Genomic DNA, 17,160 nt, shown 5'->3' with positions numbered 1-17,160 from the left:
TATAACTCTTTTATGTTTATTTATGTTTTTTTTCTAATTTTGTTATGTATCCTATCATATTTTCTTTTATATCAAATATTAAATCTTTCATTTTAATTTTTTTATTAAAAAATTTAAACCATTTATATTTATTAATAAATTATTTTATGTATTTGATGTGTTAAATAATTCATTACGATTTTAAAATTGTTATCAACCTATAGTTTAATTTGTTTTTAAAAAAAAAAGAGAAAATTTTTTTAAAAAAAACTTAAAAAAACAGACTAACAAAGAAAATAAATTAAAAAGAACAGAGAGAAAAAAAAGTAAAGAACAAAATAGATATAAAAACCAACTTGAGAAGAGGGAATTGTAGATGGCGACACTAAAAAAACAAAGATGGTGGTGGTGGCGTTGAGAATTGAAGCAGACCGAGGCGGCGACACCAGAAAAGAAGATTGTAAGAAGAAAACTAAAAACTGAAGCAAAAGTGTGTGAGAAGAAAATCGAATCCTCTATTTTGTGTTCTATGTAAGGGAAAATTGAAAAAAAAAATCACAAAACTCCTCAATGTTTATTTATTTTAAAGGTAAATTTGGATTTTCGCATTCAAAATAGTTCAAATCCTCTCCGATCGGGAAGCGCTCCACTACCGCTACCCACTAAATGTCAAATAGCGTCCGCTATCTCAAAGTGAGACACGAACCGCTCCTCCATAGCGGAGGGTCACCGCTCTGAGCCTCTATCCTAGGATAACGCCCCTATCAGCCCGCTATTGATAACTCTGACCTGAAGCCGGTTATAAACAATAATTTGCTTAGTTCCGAAGAAGCATTTTTCAACATAAATTGTATAGTTCCTAAAAAAGAAAACTCAAACAAAAAATGTGTATGAAATACATCAAAATAAAAGGGAAAAAAACTTAAATGCTAAGGAAGATGATGACAATTGGAGGTAGGCACGCTGGAAACATACATAACAATGAACATAATGTAACAATGAACAATAGATAAGGGTCTGTATGATAAATTAAATGACTACAAATGTTTTCCAAATACCATTCTAAAAGAATCCGGAAACCTTAAGTGAAGATAGTACAACAAAAATCACCCACAGCAGCATGAAAAATGCACAGGTAATCCATGCCCAAAGCCTTGGTCCTCCAAGCTCCGCGCCAAAAACTATACGCCTAGCAACCAAAACTGAGATACATCCAACAGAAGTAGCGAAAAAAACAATCAAAGAAAAACTAAGTCCCCCTGCATTTTGGATTCGGAGAGGTTCTCTATATGCTATGTAATTGTACAAAGTATCAATAAGCCATGGAACACCAATGCCAACATATATATTCACTGAATTGCTGCAAAAATAATCAAAGATTAAGTTATTTTAAGCTCATTCACTCTATAAAGCTTCTTCATAGAACCAGGAGTGGCAGTCCAATGCCAACATATCCAAAAGCAAGAATGAGATGTAAATTGAGATAAAGACCTGCAAGTGATGTTTGCAATTGCAGAGTCTGCTGTTTTTTGTCGTTCAGCAGCAATCATGCTCGCCACTAAATCAGGCCATGAGGTTCCACTGGCTAGTGCTGTAAATGCTATGACGTAGGCATTTATTCCTGTTAAAGAGGTAAAGAAGGATGAAAGAAGTAATTAACAAGACAACTTTGGATGTATAACGAAATGTAAAGAAAGTGGACTGGAATAACTTAGTTAGAAGGAAACCTGTGACACAACTTATAAGATCCGTTATCTTAGTCACAATATATGCTATCCCACTGATGAAAAGCAGAGAGCATATGAAAGAAATCCATCCATGAACAATATGGCACGGTGGAACAAAAGCAAACATAAATCTCCATGGCAAAAGCAACAACTGCCAGAATATTTTAGCTATGCGGATATAGATATTGTTCATCTTTTTAGATTCTTGGCTCTCCACCTGTTGAATAAAATTATAGACTAGTCATCGTAAGTTGACGATATATTGTTAGAATTCTCCAGCATAAGTACTCTTTATTAGTGAAATAATGCATCTCTTTATTAAAGATATGAATTATTAAATAGATTAATAAAAATTTTAATCCTTCCATTATAAATTTAGAATTCAAATTTCAATTTTTATTAATCCATTCATAAACTAGTGCATCTCTTCATTATCAAAGGATGCAGTGTTAGTAAATTGCTCAATTATCCAAACTGACTCGAAACTTTGCATTGCCTTTTTACAATGAATAAATCCTTTATGCATTTCATTAAACAACATTCTATCTGAGTCCTAAATTCAACAATAAGGGCAAATATTAAAATCAACATCTTAAATTTATTACTACAAAACTTAACCGGTTACAAAATTCAAATTTACAATTTCCTATTCGTAATTTCTTAGTGTGGAATCATTATTATTAAACTGATTCACTAAAGTTGAAAAAATTGTTTACAATGAGCTACCGTACTTTATAAGGAAATATGGCCTATCTGAAATTTAACAGGTACTAAACAAAGAATCATGAAATAATATCCAATTTGTCCTGTAAACTCCATGAGGCTATTCATCTGCTTTGGTTTGCAATCATATTCAAATTTTAATTGATTTTCTAGTGATTTTGATAACAAGCAATCACATAATTCATTTATTAAATAAAAAAAGTAAATAATGAACCTAAAAATCTCGTCATAAGAGGCCTGCACTATATGCAGGCCTTCATATCCACAAAATCCCCTGATTAACTAAGCCATTGTAAGTTATTAGCAGTATTACAAACAATGTTAATGAAGTGAGTTGGTCACAAGACCTTACTTTAAATAGTTCTACTAAAATTTTGGATTTTGAAGAGCCCAACAACACCAATTGATCCATATAGCCTCAACTAACGGGTAATATTTGGTTGTGGTTGTTATATTGAATTTGTGATATCAACATTTAATCTCAAAGACACTAGCACTATAAATAAAGTACCGTCAGGGCATCAACAAATTGCTGTCTCCATATAGTAAGCAAACTGGTATCCTCCAGCTCTGTTTCCATAACTTTGTTAGAATTTTCTGCTTCCTCTATTTGTGGCACTCTTATGTACGACCCATCTGCAAATTAGAACACATGGTGACGTAAGATTATTCTTACATTGAAGAATGTTTCTCATAATAAGAAAATTGTTTCAGGAGAAGAAATCATTGAAAGTAAAGCCAAATTTCACCACTTTAAGGTGGAACAGATACCTCTGGGGTTTTCTGAATGAATGGAAAAAATATCAACAGTGTCACTGTTTTCTTCAATAAAATGAAATATCTCAGAGCACTCCACTATCTCTTGGGACTTTTGCTTAGGAGTTTCTTCTGGCACCCAATCCACTGGCCTTTCATCTCTTGCACTTCAAATATAATGAGGTGTCAGAATAGAAAAATTTTCTGAAATTTTATTCTAAAGCACGAAACAAACTGAAGCGCATACATAGGTAGAGAAATATAGGGCCAACGTTTATCTTGAGCATAAGCATGAATCAACAGTAATCCATACTGAAGTACTGTCAAGAAGGCCTCCGACAGGGTTATCACGTTTGGAGTCCATACCTACATTCAACTTCTTGGTGAATATTCCGCATAAAAAGGACAATCAATGATTAAACAACAAGCAAACTGAGACAGTTATACAAGATCATTACTTATAAGTTAACTTTTGAATTTATAAATTTATCAAACCTAAGTGTGAGTAACAAAGTTATAATTATCCTAACTTGCAGATTTGGATACAAGCTTGTGTTAGATATTCAGCGCCAACTTAGGAGATGCGAACATAATTATACATAATGGCCATGGAAATGTAAAAACATATCTAAGATACTTTGAAGTTTGAAGTGAGAGGTAGCCTCCAAAGTTTTCTTACTCTATCATTCCCTAAATTTCACAATAGGTCAATTACAGTTTCTAAGGAGGGAAGGCTTCTAGTGAGAAATGAAGGCTCAAATTATAGTTCTTACACGTCCATAAATGAGTTAATAGAAATGAAAAGGAAGAAAACAGATCAATTTACTATATTTAAAACAAAAGAATGTTGGAGTACTACCTCCAAAATTATGTATAACCAAAAGTAAGCCCAAAATGACCAAAATAACTCCACTATCCATACTCCTAGATCAGCAATCTTTTTCAATTCTCCTGCTTTTGGAATTACCACACAAACGGCGTGGATGGGGAAGAGGTCAAATGCAGCAGAACCAACGAGTGTTCCAGGTCCCAAACCTGAACATTAAGCACAGTTATGGAGAATTATAGTTAAAATAATGCTCAGAAGTTTAAAGCCCCTCAAGAAACAAAAAGCAATTGAAGATCAGAATAAAACAGATACTCATACCGCCACATCAAATATTATTCAAAAGGAAAGAAGAGATCACAACACTCAACTCACTCATTAAACAACTCTTTCGATTTTCCAGCAGTAACAAATCCAAAAATTATTAACTTGCTGAGTAATCTGTTTTTGCAAAAAGTTTTTATGCAAATAAAAAATAGAAAGTCAGGAGGAAAAGTTAGTAACAGATTCAACATTCATTATCCTTATAAAGATAAAACATGACAAGAAGTCAACTTTGGTTTCTAGGGACAGTAAGTTTGGAACAAGCTTTTCATGCATTCAAATCTTAGTGATGAAAGCAAATCTCTTTTCTTTTCCTTGCAATTATACTTTAGAAAACAAATGTTATTTTAATGAAATATTCTTTTTAAAACAGTTTAAGGCTGTTAGCAACTAATTGATTCTTTAGGTATGGTGGTAATCATAGGTGTAGCCGGAAAGTTCTTAAAGAGGTTACAACTATAAGCAAACAGGTAAATAGAGAGAGTAATCAGTTTATTAGTCTATTAATAGAGTACTTCAAAATATAACAAATAAGTCTAGTTTTTCCCCCGGCTAACCAGATAAATATAAATCTTTCAGTAAAAGGTAATTGTCAAAGTGAAAAATACATATTAACATGAGAAATAGTGACACTAATTACTAACAACAATAAAAGCCTTTTTCCACTAAGCGGAATTAGATAAACAGACAACACTGTCATATTTGTAATGTAAAAGTCATTAATTACTGGCATAAATTCAAACTTCAACTTCACCAATACCAAAACCAATGAACATATAAAACATGATTCTAACATCCATCATAAGAAAGATAAAACTCAAAAGCTTTGAAGCACAAACCTCCAGCATACAAGTTCCCTAGATTCCGTATAGCATCAATAGTAGCTAATGAAATCTGAGGAAAACTAGTTCCAAACGCCAACAAACTAATATCTGCAATCGTATAATTCCAAACTTTTTCATGCGTAACGACTTCACCTTTAGTAACAGGATCTATCACCACAACCTTCCTTGTGTGCTTCACCACATTTTCCATAGATTGAAAGAATCGGGCCGTTATAGCCGATAATCCAATAAAACAATAAGCAAGAGCAAGAAAATACAAAAATATCCTAACATTATTCCCAAGATCAGTTTCTCCACTAAAAATAAAGTAGCTTTCACATTTCAGATCATTCCCCAGAATATTGGACAAGAACCCAACCATTTTATGAACCTTTCTTGGGTAAATCCAAGTGGCAACAGGGTCTCAATCAGTCCAAAATTTCAGATCAGTTATGTGTGATCATCACAAGTTCACAACAGAAAACATTCACACCACCTGTTATATTGCAAATTGAAAATTGATCAAAACAACAAAACCATGGAAAACAATTTCTGAAGTTAAGTCAGTATCAGTTGTAGTAGATTCAGAAAAAGCCAGTTTCGATTATTATTTTTTTGAAATAATTGAAGTACAATAACCACATGTATGAATTGTAGCTGCAATAATTGAAGAAATTGAGTTCAGTGATGAATTAGAGATAACCTAAAACAATTGTGTAAATGTAAGTTATGATTTCTGATCAGATTATTAGAATGGAAATCATGAAATTGAATTGACAGCGAAGAGAGGGAAAATTTTTGAATCGGAGACTTACCGGCGAAGGTAGAGTTCGCCGGAGATGTTACCGGCGGCAATGATGGAATTAATTACTCAATTAGAAAAGCATGAGTGAAATTTATGGAACGTGTTTGCATGGTACCCACCCAGTTTCGTTTTCTGTCTCTTCCGTGTGAAACATAATTTTTCACTGGATTTTTTTTAAATGATTAAAAACAATCAACTATTTTCCGAACATAGTGTATTTTGATAATCTCTACCTTACCCCTTTGTCTTTCATGTAATATGCGCGTTATAAAAAATGCCCTTTAATTTATTTCTGCAGATGTATTTTTGAAATTATTTTTTTTTAATTTTAAAGTTGTTTTATTTCGTAGATGCACCTACGAAAGTATTTGATGTTATATTCGCACCAGACTTTTCTCCTCTCTCATTATTCACTTTTCATCTTCTCAAACTCCCAAACTCTCTCAACTCAAAAATCAAACTTTCACCAGAGTTGTTTTTTTTCTCTCAAGTTCGGCCGACAAAGTTTACATCAACGATCAACACATTTCAACAACTTTAAAACTCAATTTAATCGATAAGTTTTCGAGTTTTTGAGTTTTTTAGTTATTTTAGAGTATTTTTCGTAATAGAGTTTGAGTAGATTTTTAGGTGTTGAAATCATTGGTTACTTTTAGAAACATACTTTAGAAACAATGTGAATAGTGACTTACGCCATGTTTGCGTTTCTGAAGTTGCAGAACGTTCTGTAGATGCATCTACGGAACATATGAATCGTTTGGTCGTTCCGTGGACGCATTTACGGAACAAGCCCAATTATTTGAAATGTTAGAAGTTTCGTAGATACATCTACGGAAAATTTAGTGTATGTGCATCTACAGAGGCTGATACGGCTGAGGCGTCTGTCCTCTATCTAGGGGGTCCTTCAGATTAATCCCTGCTGACAGGGTATGAAGATCATTTAGCCAGACATATATGGACGAAAGGTAAAATTTATTAGACTTATTACTTATTACTTTTTTAATTGTCCTCAGTTTCTGATTTTTTTTATTTTTAACTTTGCTTGTTATTAACAGTGTTTTCTTTGGAAATTTTCAGGATAGGGCTTCCCAGAAGTTCTACAACCACAGTCGAAAGATTGCTAATCTCATGCAGCCTACAGAGTCGTGATTCCAAGATGCCCTTGCAGCTTCTGCGCTGAAGGACCAATGTCAGATAGGGTACCACACGATACATAAGGACCTGTGTCAGAGACTTCGTCGTTCCATCTGCCACATGGTGAAATTACCATCACGCTTGACGACATCGTTTTCCTCTTGCATATACATATCAAGGGAATCCTTCTTGGTCACGGTAGGCTGACCAAGGAGGAAGCAAGGGAGGTTCTGATTGTTGAGCTAGGGGCTGATCCTGAGGATGCGCTTGAGGAGGTGGATAAGACTTGCGGCGCACACGTGAGGTTTTCCTTCTTGATGCGGCAGTACGAGGCCGAGCTCTTGCGGAACAGTAGGATGCTGGTGACGTAGTAGAGGAGGACATACACAGGCAGCGGGTGCTGAGATGTTACTTCTTATTTTTGTTAGGCACTCAACTGTTCATGGACACCAACTCCTCGTACACGTATGTCGTTTACTTATGTACCTGTCGGATACCGCACAAAAGGAATATGGCTGACAGTTGTTCCCTCTTAGTGGTAACAATCTTATATCATTCTACTTTTTCTCAAAGTTGTTCAATATATATTTGTCATAATGTTTGATCCCCGTGTTTTTTTTCTAGGGTTGGATATTACAGCACTTCCCCATGATCATTGGCTGGGGAGAGGTGCCTGACTACACTGAGGTCATGCCGCGTGCTATAGCCTTCATCCCTCTTAGAGGGAACTAAGTGTCGGAGCCTTACAAGTACGCTCTTGATTGCATCGCTGCAGAGGACACCTGATACGACTGATATGCTGCTCACCGTGAGACGGTTTTGTGGGATGACTTTGCCCTATATTCTGGATGGTTGATTGCCAGTTCGACCATCATTGTTCGTTATCTTCCGGAGCGCGTCATGCGAAAGTTTGTACTGTCAGACGATACCTCGGGACCCTCTTATCTCCGCTCCTATCTTGATGACCCGCTGGCAGATAGATGAGGTCTTTGTGGACTAGGGGCATCACATGGTTCTTGACGACGCTCGGACGACCAGATCAGAGAGAGATTGGAGTTGGGCATACAGGTAATCACTTGGTACTTCAGGGTGTTACATCCTTACATGCTTCTCATAAGAATGGAATCAAAAAATGTGAGAGAGTTACAATTGAGGCCTAAATTTGCTTAAAAAAATCAGCACAAGAATTGCCCTCTTTGTAGATGTGAGAAATAAAAAACTGCCTAGAAATGAAAAAATTTATACAAGCAGTCCAATCAACTTTGACTTGCCAAGGAATCAAAGTCGGATTAGAGAAACCCTAAATAACTAAAATTGAATCTGTTTCGATCCAAAGTTTATTCCACTTCTATCCATAGCACGAACCACAACAACAAATTCGGCTAAATAAGAGGACCTCCAAGAAACCGTGTCAGCAAAGGCCAGAAGGAAATTGCTCTTATGATCTTTGAACAATCCCCCACAAGCTGCTGGAAGACCATTGTGATTGAAAGCTCCATCATAGTTGCACTTAATCCAACCAAAAGATGGAGGGTGCCAAATGATTTTGACTATGTTTGGTGCTCTAGGAGGTCTGATAGTAATGTTGAAAGCCTTCATGAGTTTGAAGTCTGGGATGGAAAGATAAGAGTTAGCAATAGAGATATGAGAAAATGTGAGCAGTTGCAAACAAACTCTTTGAATGATATGCTTGACGTTTGGCTTAGTGTTGTTGAATCTTTTGTTGTTTCGAGCTTCCCATAAGCTATACAAAATAAAGTTTGAGGCTGCAATAAGAAGCATGGAGCATTGTTTGAATCTCTCTGTGGAGCAAAAAGTCCACCAAGATTCCAAATTATTTGGACTGAAACGCAGTTAAGCGGTTTTGGAAAACCAAAACCAGATTTTCTTGGAGAATATGCATTCAAAAAACATATGATGCGATGTTTCAAACGATTTTCTGCATAAGCTATACATAGAAACCACCTGGCAGCCCCTTAATATAAGATTGTCATCAGTAGCCAGCTTATTAAGCACGAGTTTCCAAATAAAAAGCGATTTAGATGGAGGAATGTCATGTCTCCAAATAATTTTAGCCCAACTCAGAGGAGAAGAAAGATTTTTGAACTTATAGGCTTCTTGAAAGTACAAGGAATCATGAGGATTAAGCCTTAGCTGAAAGGGAAAAGGTCTGACCAAATCCTGGAAGTAGCCAGGATCTGTTGTAGATGAAATCAAAAACCAAAGAGCTAGTAGATATATCATGTTGCTGCAGAAACTCGACAGAAGTGTTGAGCACCAAAGGGGAACCACACCAACTATCCAAACAAACGTTAATGTTAAAGACCTTATCCAAAATCCAAGCATAGTGGTGATTAATGTTAAACCATTCAGTTTTAACAGTAGACCAAATTGAAGAGAAAATGTGATACTTGATAATGGACATATATTTTAATACCCTAGATTTGAGAATCACTGCCCACTGTTCAGGGCTGGACCTGAGATCCCAAGTCATCTTTAGGTTAGTAGCCTCGTTAAGCTTTAGAAGAGACCTAAGTCCTAACCCTTCATGAGACTATGGCTTACACATTTTGTTCTAAGCTACAACACAAAGCTTCTTCTTGACAATAGAACCTGTCTAGATAAAATTCCTAGCAACTTTCTCAATTTCCTTAAGAAGAGCAACAAGCCAGACATAAACTGAGATGGTGTGGGTTAGCATTCCTTCAATTATGGATTTACATAAATAAACTCTTTCTGCCATAGAAAGATTGGAACCTTTCCAACCAGATAATTTAGAAAGAATTATGTTAGCAATGGGTCTAAAGTAAGGAGATTCAGGCTTACCTTTGAACAAAGACACTCCAAGATAAGTGAAGAGCAAGAAACCACTAGAAAAACCAGTTCTGTTGAGAATAATTTCCATCTTGGATCTGCAGATGGAGCCAAAGAAAAAGGAGGATTTAGATGTGTTAACAAGCTGACCACCAGAGGCAAGAAAGTATTTACTAAAAAGAGGGACCAACATATCAATATTGGAGAGCTTGTCTTTGCAAAAGATGAGGATGTCATCAGCATACAAGACATGTGAAGGAATGAAATTTTTACTACTAGAATCATAAGCTTCATATCACTAACCATAAGTAGCCGAGAGAGGCTTCTGCTCAGGACCTCCTCTTCCAGGCAAAAAAGGAGAGGGGAAAGGGTCTCCCTGTCTAACCCCTCGATTGTAGTTGAAAAAACCTCTAGGAGCTCCATTCAGAGAGTTAGAAAGAAAGGCAAAAGAGAAAATAACCTTGATCCAATTGCAAAAAACTTCATTAAAACCAAACTTTTTTAGAACATACGAGAGAAAATCCTAGTTTATAGTGTCAAAGGATTTGGTGATGTCCACTTTGAGGGGTAAGTTTCCACCAAAGGAGTTGTTATGAAGATAATTAATGGCTTCAGAGGCTGTGCAGATGCAGTCCTTAATATATCTCCCTTTAATAAACCTTATTTGTTCTGCAAAAATTAAAGAAGGCATGAAGCAACTAAGTCTATCTGCCGAGATTTTAGTTATAATCTTGAATTTAAAGTTGACAAGAGCAATAGGCCTAAAAGACTCCATGGTATCATCACCCTTGTACTTAGGGAGAAGAATGATGTTATTGGAATTGTATTTGGGCAAGATCCACCCAGAGGTGAATAACTGAGTTACAACACCAATGACTTCTTGATTGATCCCTAATTTATATATATCTCTAAAGTCTCAAACACATGCCGCCCTAAAAGTTCTATCAAAATAGTGAGTCCACCTCCATTCGGAGTTGCTATGGCAACATCTAGATCTTTATAAGCCATAATAGAGGAAGAAAGATGGACAACTGCATCCCTCATATCAAGGTTACAGAAGTTCATCTCTTCATCTTCTTCAGAAGATTCGTTAGTACTCTCCTCAGTAGAGGCACTAGATGTTTCACTACCATTTTCCATAAAACCCTCGCTAGAGCTAGAACTATCAATAAACGCAATAAGATATGTTAGGTTGATTTACCTCTAAAGGACCGACGTTTGGGATATGTGGGTTTTCAAATGTCACAGTTGACAAAGAATACCCACCGTCTAGGTCGTTTATCATTTTTGTAGGCATATTTTCTATATTGGTGTCATACCCCAAAATTTGCCCATGCTATTTTTCATACATAAAACCAAATCAAAAGACAAAGCTCCAAAACACACTCTCCTATACAAAAGCTCTGAACTAGGGTTTGATTAATTCAATGGAAAATCATTGAATCAATGGCTCAAGGTGGTTCCATAGGTTCACCAACATCCCAAAGTATATCCATATAAAGTTTCAAGTCAAACAGAGCAAATTTAGTCCCTCAAATCCTGATTAGGTCAACAGTCGACTCTCAAGGGCAAAACAGTCATTTCAAGTCAATATATAGTCAAAACTCAAGATATTTGGTCAACAACATCCTCATAACCCTAAAATCATCATTTGATCAAGGGTTGATCATGATGATGCAAGGAAAGATCAGAGAAGTCAAAAGTCAAAAGTTACTATTTTGGGCATGAACTAAAAAAGTCAACCAAACTTTGAAAATTCACCAAATATTCATACTTCATCAGAAAAATTCCCACCAAAGCTCATTTTGAAGAGAATTCATTCCTCTATCCAATGGTTCAAGAATCAGAGCCCATAGGTCAATGGTTTAAGAGATATGGCTTCATACATTATAGGTCCTTTTCAAAAGTCAACAAAAAGACATTTTTTTCAAAAGGTCATAAAATGAGAATGAAAAATGATTTTGATATAGGACCAAAGACATTGGTTAGAGGACTCTCTAAGGTTTCCAAAATGTCCTAGAACACTTCCATACCTCAAAAATTGAGGGAGATAGGCCTTGTCAAAGTTGGGTCATTTTGGGAAGAAAAATGTGAAGAAAATTGAAAATTTTTGCAAATGGGCCCAAGATGTTTTCATTCAAACTTGATCCATAAGTCATCTAAAGCCTCAAACCCAACTCCCACGAAAATTTTGGCATTTATTTGATTTTATATGAATTTTTTATCTTTTAAATGTGATAAATAATTCATATAAATCATGAAAATCAAAATATTCAAAAAATACCAATTTGAATCAAATCCTATCATTATTTGTCCCCATATTCCATGTGATCTCGTTTTCTCCAAGAATGAGTGAAAAATATTGAGTTTGAGTAAATTTGGAAAGATTTAAAATCATATTTCAATCATATTTTTTTCAAAATTCAATCAAAGATATGGCAAGATTCCTTCTATAATTGTTGACCTAATTCCTTCCAATATATAAACACAACACCCTCAGATCACCAGGACACGAAATCTGCAGCCAAAGAAAGTGAAACCGAGCTCAAGAATTCACAAAAATCTCAAACTTCAAAATCAAGATACAAGGCAATTCAAAAGGATTCAATCGTTCAAGGACCCTCCCAGAGCCTCCCTGAATCTATTCCACTCCTCACACGCAAGGGATACGTCCAGAAACGTACCAAATTCATCACGGTTTGCACCTTTCTAAACTTACTCGATTACCTCATAATACGCATCATAAACGAATTTCGTTCGCATATATGTGATTATTGGGATGTGTTCATTGTTTCTGAATCTTTAATTTGAATTCTGGGTACTATAATTGTGTTTAGCCATGAACGAATATCTAGGGTTTTGTTTAGGGTTTTCTTGCACAGGTCAAATTGAACCAAATTAAGGCCATAGGTAAGTTTGTGAGGTCCAGACGAATGTATTGGTGGCCTTGCGAAATTTTTTTGTATCGGTTTGCTTGTATTCGTAAGCTGCAGGGTTATAGCAACGGAAGCGTCCGTTGGTAAAAGCTAGAACCAGAGCTAAAACGACGGAGGAGAGGTTGAAGACAACTACGTGGCGTCTCCTCACTGGATGGCTTTGGCGCGCGTTTTTTTCAAACCCAGGTGGATCACATGCGTTATGAAACACCTGCTACGGTGCTCCCTCATCATCACGTCCATTCATCTGAACAGCCAGTTGATCCAACGCCCTTGGAGACGCAGGTGCACCAAGATCCACACGCCTGCGCAACACCTGACCAAGATAAGTCTTTTTTGCAAATTTTTTTACTTTTAATTATATAGCCCTTTTAATATATATATATATATATGTTAAATTAATTTTTTTTTATTATTAAACTAATGATAAGTTTTTTTAAAAAAAAAGACTTTTTATAATAATATTTATTTATTTATTTTATTACTTATTTAATTAATATACATATTTACTCTATTTTATTTATAATAGTTTTATTTATATATTTAATATTTACCACTTACATATCTATTTTTCACATTTGTTTATATTACTTCTAAATAATTTTATTTTCATAATCACATTTATATGTCTCATATATAATTATATATTTTTTATTTATTTTATTTTCTTATTTAAATTATACTTATTTATTTTATTTATTTCAAAAATTCATATGTATCGTATTTTAATTCCAAAAATTCATAAAAATTATTTTTTACCCTCGATTTTCTTATTCCGATTTAATTAATTAGGTCGAGAGACCAATAATTAATTAAATCGATTGTGTTACGTTAATTCAATTTTTGCCCTAATCAGGGTTTACGATGAACATTCCAATACACTGAAAATATTCTCTTTTCTTTTGTGCCTTGCATTATCAGGGTTAGCAACATGGTTCGTCCCGAGCGTGCGCCTTCAACAAATCTCGAAGTTAAGTAATTTAATTCTAATTCAATTTAAATTATATTTAGATTATTTTACTTTTAGGGTTTGCTTCGCTTTCATTCCTTTCCTGCCTTGTTTCTTTCAGGGTTAACCCCGAAGCTTCCCGCCAACCATATCAGATCAAATCCGAAGCTAAGTGTCTATTTACTTTATTTATTTTTAAATTTCATTATTCTTTATTTTTAGGGTTATAATGTTTGCCTCCGAACCGATAATGCACTCACCCTATTTCTGTTTGCCATTTTTCCGCCTTTTCAGGTTTGCCAAATGTCAAAGCCTCGCATAGTCGGTAACCCTAAATTTTGCCCCTCGTTTTTATTTTATTATTACTTGTGTCAAACCCCATTGGGGATCCGCTGGTTTCATTGTCCCCTTCCCTTTTATTGCTTTATATTACTGCGTGGTTAGTAAAATAGGGAGTGCAACCCTAAATTAATTAGAATAACTAAACACAAGATAATATAATCTGAATTGAATCACATGATTGGTGCACACACGCACGCTTTTGGGTAACCCTCTCTGTTGCCTGTTGCCTGTTGCCTGTTGCCTGTTGCCTGTTGCCTTCGTTTTTCTGCAGAGTAAGCCATGTCCCTCGAATTCAAGGATACCTCAGCCGTGTTGCCTCGATAAAAAGGTCACGACCCTAATGATGCTGCCTTCGATACACAAATGACCTCGACCCTCGGATGTTGCCTACGGAAAAGGCTGAGGTATCTTCTGGCTGCCTACGAAAAGGCTTACTCTGATCCTTGCCTTAGACTACCTGCCCTTCTATGGCATGGGACAGTCTTATGGCAAAGGATATTTCGATGACCCTTAAACCTCCAAATGAAAGGCTTCCTGCCCTCTTATGGCAAGGATAGACCCTTCCGCACTGAAAGGCTGAAAGAACGGATTTCTCAAATATAAGGTAAATTGCTCTTAAATTGCTTTGCCTTGCTCTAAATATTTTCAAATATTCTTCCTCAAAATTCTTCAATATGGCTACGCTCATTTACGAGCTAAAGTCCATATCTTCTTCTTCTACCTTTCTGAAACAAAAAGAGCAAAGCAAGTTAAGAGCCCATGGATAACCATGGATGCAAAGGGTGCCTTACACCTTCCCTTTGCATAATTACCCCCCGAACCCTATTTTATTTAAAAGGTTTTTCCTGTTCTTTTAGCCTTTCTAATTAATTTGGATAAAATAAAAGTCGGTGGCGACTCTTGCTTAACCGCGACATTTCGATCGATATAAAAAGTCAGTTCACCGTGTTACAGAACTGGCGACTCTGCTGGGGATTTTCGATAAAAGAGGGGTTACCTTAAAAGTTTAGGATTCATTTTAAATGTTTTCTATTGTTTGCTTTGTTTGTTTTATTTTTCAGGGGCGTTTTGGGAATTAACTGAAGGACGAATCCTATTCCCGGATTCAAGTACATCTAAGATAGGAAGTGGCATAGTCATGGAGACCTCCCTTGTGTATGCTTGGGATTGGTCAATATGAGAGTTCACGCTTGAGTTAGGCCTCTATGGGTGTTTACATGCTTCTCTTGTATGAGGGAGGTTCGTGTGGATACCTGTGGGTGAGTCGGAGCTCAAGGACCGTTAGTTACCTTTAACCCATCCTGGCTTTTAGGAACGTAGTGGGGGGACTACTCTTGATGTATGTTGAGAGCATAGTCGCTACCCGATACTACAGCTCAGATAGGCTCTTTCTCAAAGTATCATTGCATGGTATGTATGTATCGTGTTCGAGGGTGCTTTAGGAGGGTCGACAATTCTGAGTCACTTGGTAGAACCCGTTGCTGAAATTCCCTTATCCGTAGAAATACCCTTGGGAAGGACACTTGATCAAACTCCACGCAAGCCTTAATCCAAAAAATTGTGTGATTTGTGTGGATTTACCTGTGTATGTGCATCATGCATACATGCATCATTCATACATGGCATGACTAACCCATTTCAAGGAATTGGAGGTTTTTTTAACCGTATGTTGTTTTGTAGGTTGTTTGAATATGGAAACAAAAGGCCGTAAACCGTTCTTCCTCAATTTCAAGAAAGTGCCAACACAATTGAAGAGTTTCTGCGACAACATCTCTGGTTCTCTCAAATTCAGTGATTCTCTCAATACACTCATAAGTTTGGTACGAACTAATGTGGATGAAGTTCTTCTCAACACCATGGTTCAATTCTATGATCCGTTACTACATTGCTTCACTTATAGAGATTTTCAGTTAGTACCATCCTTGGAAGAGTTCTCCTACTTGCTTGGACTCCCTGTGCTTAATAAAATTCCTTATACTGGTAAAGAAGAAGAGCCTAAGTTGGAAGTCATTGCTGCTGCCCTGCACTTGCCAAGATCAGAAATTGAGAAGGTTTGGATTAGTAAGAAAGAGTATTCTGGATTACCCCTTGATTTCCTCTACGAAAAAGCGGAGATTCTTGCTAAAGCTTCAAGTATGGATGCCTTGGAAGCTGTGTTGTCTCTCTTAATTTATGGACAAGTTTTGTTTTTCCACTATGACAAAATTGTTGATGTGGCTGCTATCAATATATTCCTTAGCAAGAATCCGGTTCCTACTTTACTTGGTGACTTGCTACATTCTATTCATTTCCGAGCATCAAAAAGGAAAGGTTGTGTCCTAGGATGTGCTTTTCTATTGCATAAGTGGTTTATTTCGCACTTACCTCTCTCCGTAAGAAAGAATGAAGAAGGATTAACTTGGGCTCAAAGAATTATGAAGCTTTCTTTCGACGACATCCTATGGTACCAAAAGAAGTTTGAGGGAACCTTGCTATTTGATAGTTGTGGAGATTTCCCTAATATACCTCTTCTTGGTGTTCGTGGAGGAATAACTTATAATCCCATTCTAGCTCGACATCAGTTTGGCTTTGCCTTGAAGGATAAACCGCGTTCTTTGTATCTCAGTGCAGAATATTTCCACTATGATTCCGACAAAGAGAAGAAGAGAGACCTTTTCATCAAAGCTTGGATGAAAGTAAAGAAAGTTGGCGCAAAGGATATAGGAAGGAGAAATTATATGCCATGGGATCCATATTTCCAATGGGTTTATGATCGAGTTATGGAATTTGGGATGCCTTATCCATCTGATACACCCATAGTTCCAAGGGTAGCTCCTCCTGCTGCTCCAATTGCATTTGAGCCATACATTCCTGCTCCAAATGAAGACCTGGTTGCGACTGTTAACCGACTGAAAAGGGAAAGGGAAGACTTTGAGAGACGCTTACTAAAAGTGGAAGCTGAAAAAGAGGTGTTAATACAAGATGCCAAAGAGAAAGAGACTTTACTTGATTACTTTTCCCGCAAATGGAAGATTGAAGATT

General features: G+C 36.1%; 3 protein-coding genes across 3 annotated transcripts; all 3 read right to left on the bottom strand.

Annotated features, from left to right (window-relative positions):
* Positions 1-918: 918 nt before the first annotated feature.
* On the bottom strand, positions 919-6,135 carry LOC131643936 (magnesium/proton exchanger). The gene is made up of 9 exons (XM_058914305.1): positions 5,975-6,135; positions 5,175-5,655; positions 4,045-4,220; positions 3,433-3,551; positions 3,201-3,352; positions 2,941-3,065; positions 1,707-1,923; positions 1,471-1,600; positions 919-1,339 (listed from the first exon to the last, which is right to left on the bottom strand). The coding sequence occupies exons 2-9, from the start codon at positions 5,539-5,541 to the stop codon at positions 1,042-1,044; spliced, it is 1,584 nt and encodes a 527-aa protein (XP_058770288.1). The 5' UTR covers positions 5,542-5,655; positions 5,975-6,135; the 3' UTR covers positions 919-1,041.
* Positions 6,136-9,241: 3,106 nt separating this feature from the next.
* LOC131652281 (uncharacterized) lies at positions 9,242-9,592 on the bottom strand. Its single transcript, XM_058922107.1, has one exon. The coding sequence runs from the start codon at positions 9,590-9,592 to the stop codon at positions 9,242-9,244; it is 351 nt and encodes a 116-aa protein (XP_058778090.1).
* Positions 9,593-9,715: 123 nt separating this feature from the next.
* LOC131652275 (uncharacterized) lies at positions 9,716-11,052 on the bottom strand. The gene is made up of 2 exons (XM_058922094.1): positions 10,841-11,052; positions 9,716-10,010 (listed from the first exon to the last, which is right to left on the bottom strand). The coding sequence occupies exons 1-2, from the start codon at positions 11,050-11,052 to the stop codon at positions 9,716-9,718; spliced, it is 507 nt and encodes a 168-aa protein (XP_058778077.1).
* Positions 11,053-17,160: the final 6,108 nt, after the last annotated feature.

The sequence above is a fragment of the Vicia villosa genome, linkage group LG1 (genome assembly GCF_029867415.1).
Source record: "Vicia villosa cultivar HV-30 ecotype Madison, WI linkage group LG1, Vvil1.0, whole genome shotgun sequence".
NCBI lineage: Eukaryota > Viridiplantae > Streptophyta > Magnoliopsida > Fabales > Fabaceae > Vicia > Vicia villosa.
The sequence above is the reverse complement of the archived record's forward strand: the minus strand, read 5'-3'. Positions and strand labels throughout refer to the sequence as shown.

Bases quoted from the DNA above. Each gene is read 5' to 3' on its own strand.
- LOC131643936 (XM_058914305.1), bottom strand. From the start codon at position 5,541: ATGGTTGGGTTCTTGTCCAATATTCTGGGGAATGATCTGAAATGTGAA. The intron at 3,353-3,432 runs GTATGCGCTTCA...TTATATTTGAAG, and splicing joins CCCTATATTTCTCTACCTAT to TGCAAGAGATGAAAGGCCAG. The intron at 1,340-1,470 runs GTCTTTATCTCA...TTATTTTTGCAG, and splicing joins ATTGCAAACATCACTTGCAG to CAATTCAGTGAATATATATG.
- LOC131652281 (XM_058922107.1), bottom strand. From the start codon at position 9,592: ATGACTTGGGATCTCAGGTCCAGCCCTGAACAGTGGGCAGTGATTCTC.
- LOC131652275 (XM_058922094.1), bottom strand. From the start codon at position 11,052: ATGGAAAATGGTAGTGAAACATCTAGTGCCTCTACTGAGGAGAGTACT. The intron at 10,011-10,840 runs GCATGTGTTTGA...CTCCATCTGCAG, and splicing joins TTGATAGAACTTTTAGGGCG to ATCCAAGATGGAAATTATTC.